The sequence below is a fragment of the Sphaeroforma arctica genome, assembly GCF_001186125.1.
Source record: "Sphaeroforma arctica JP610 unplaced genomic scaffold supercont1.1695, whole genome shotgun sequence".
In the NCBI taxonomy this organism is placed as follows: Eukaryota; class Ichthyosporea; order Ichthyophonida; genus Sphaeroforma; species Sphaeroforma arctica.
In genome coordinates, this window is record NW_014038863.1 from 1 (window position 1) to 1,647 (window position 1,647).

The window sequence follows — 1,647 nt, forward strand, 5'->3', positions numbered from 1 at the left end:
ATATATATATACGTTTATTATAGTGTACAATATTACGGTCACCTCCTGCGCTTCTGTGCCCCAGAGACGTGACCTGCCGTGTAGCTGCTCTTGCGCCAGTCCTCGTAGTCTGTCACGGCCAGCTCCTTCTTCACCACCACTGTGCATGAATCGCAATAGAACACGCTTCAGCAGACAATATGTGTACCAGTGACTTACCTACCACCACCTGATATCAGATCTCACAGAACTCAATGTAGTATTGGAAAATATTCAAAGTACATATCATTCCACAATCATCAGCGTCACCTGGGTGCTAGGATTAACGCTTTGCCCTTAGGTGTGTGACGCCCCGTGAGCAGAGATACAGTACCAACCAGCACACGCTACACCCACAGGACGAAACAGACAGACAGCCCAGCGTAACTAGTTGGTCTCCACTTCGAATCACTATACACGTCAACATGTTATGCTCTAAGTACAAGCAGAATACACATATGTACATATCCAGATACACAGACAACTTTACCTAGCCATGTATATAGCACACATGAAGATACGCCTACAACTCTACATAGCCATGTATATAAACACACATATAGATAAAAAGACTACGTAATTATGTATATAAGCACACATACAGATACACATACACTATTACATAGCCATGTATATAAGCACATATACAAAGACACCTCTACATAGCCATGTACATAAGCACATATACAAAGACACCTCTACATAACCATTTACATACGTACATATACAAAGACACCTCTACATAACCATATACAAAGACACATACATCGTCTCTCGACATCGGAGAGTTTGCGCATCAACAGAGACATATCGCCCTGTCGGCTGTGGTCCGTTAAGATGATCTTGCGGAACCTTGTCAGTAGAGTCTGTGCCAAGAGGAAGATTCACAGAGACGGATGAGGTTCAAATATCATGACTTTAGGGCTATAGTATGAGGCGAAACTGTATAGAACGTATATGGACTGTAGGACTATAGTATGAGGTAAAACTGTATAAAACGTATATGGACAATGGGACTATAGTATGCGAAACTGTATAGAACGTACTGGAGAATAGGACTATAGTATGAGGTGAAACTGTATAAAACGTATATGGACAATTAATACGAGGTGAAACTGTATAAAACGTATATGGACAAGGGAATTTGTCAGTGCACATACAGTTCTCCCGTTTGCAATGAAATATTGGGGTCTGGTCCTAAAACCGACTGCACAAACCGAAACGTGATCTGGATCATAGGATTGAGTTTCGTTAATATGCGTACGGGATTGAGAATCAGGAATTCGGAGGTAGGTATGTGTATCAGGAATTCAGAGGTAGGTATGTGTATCAGTAATTCGGAGGTAGGTATGTGTATCAGGAATTCGGAGGTAGGTATGTGTATCAGCAATTCGGAGGAAGGTATGTGTATCAGCAATTCGGAGGTAGGTATGTGTTGGGAGGTGTGGATAAACATGTGATACGTAGACAGACTTTGTTGTGCTCCTGTGTGCTCCTGCGTGTTGTGTAATTTCGCGGATGTTTGCCATCACTCCCACTCACTGTACATACTCGTATAGTAGTAAATAAGAAGCAATCAGCCTGGGTGGTTCCGTCATTCGCCTAATTTACTACAGAAGTATATATATA

The 1,647-nt window shown here is 41.9% G+C and overlaps 1 protein-coding gene across 1 annotated transcript in view; it reads right to left on the reverse strand.

The window, feature by feature from the left end:
- Positions 1 to 12: 12 nt before the first annotated feature.
- Positions 13 to 1,647, reverse strand: part of SARC_11451 (hypothetical protein) — a gene marked incomplete at its 5' end in the record, with an annotated part of 4,659 nt that continues 3,024 nt past the window's right edge. Inside the window, 2 exons of the mRNA XM_014294464.1 lie at positions 13 to 139; positions 785 to 884. Of these exons, the coding sequence (XP_014149939.1) occupies positions 39 to 139; positions 785 to 884 (201 nt within the window). The 3' untranslated portion in view covers positions 13 to 38. The remainder of the gene's footprint in view (positions 140 to 784; positions 885 to 1,647) is intronic.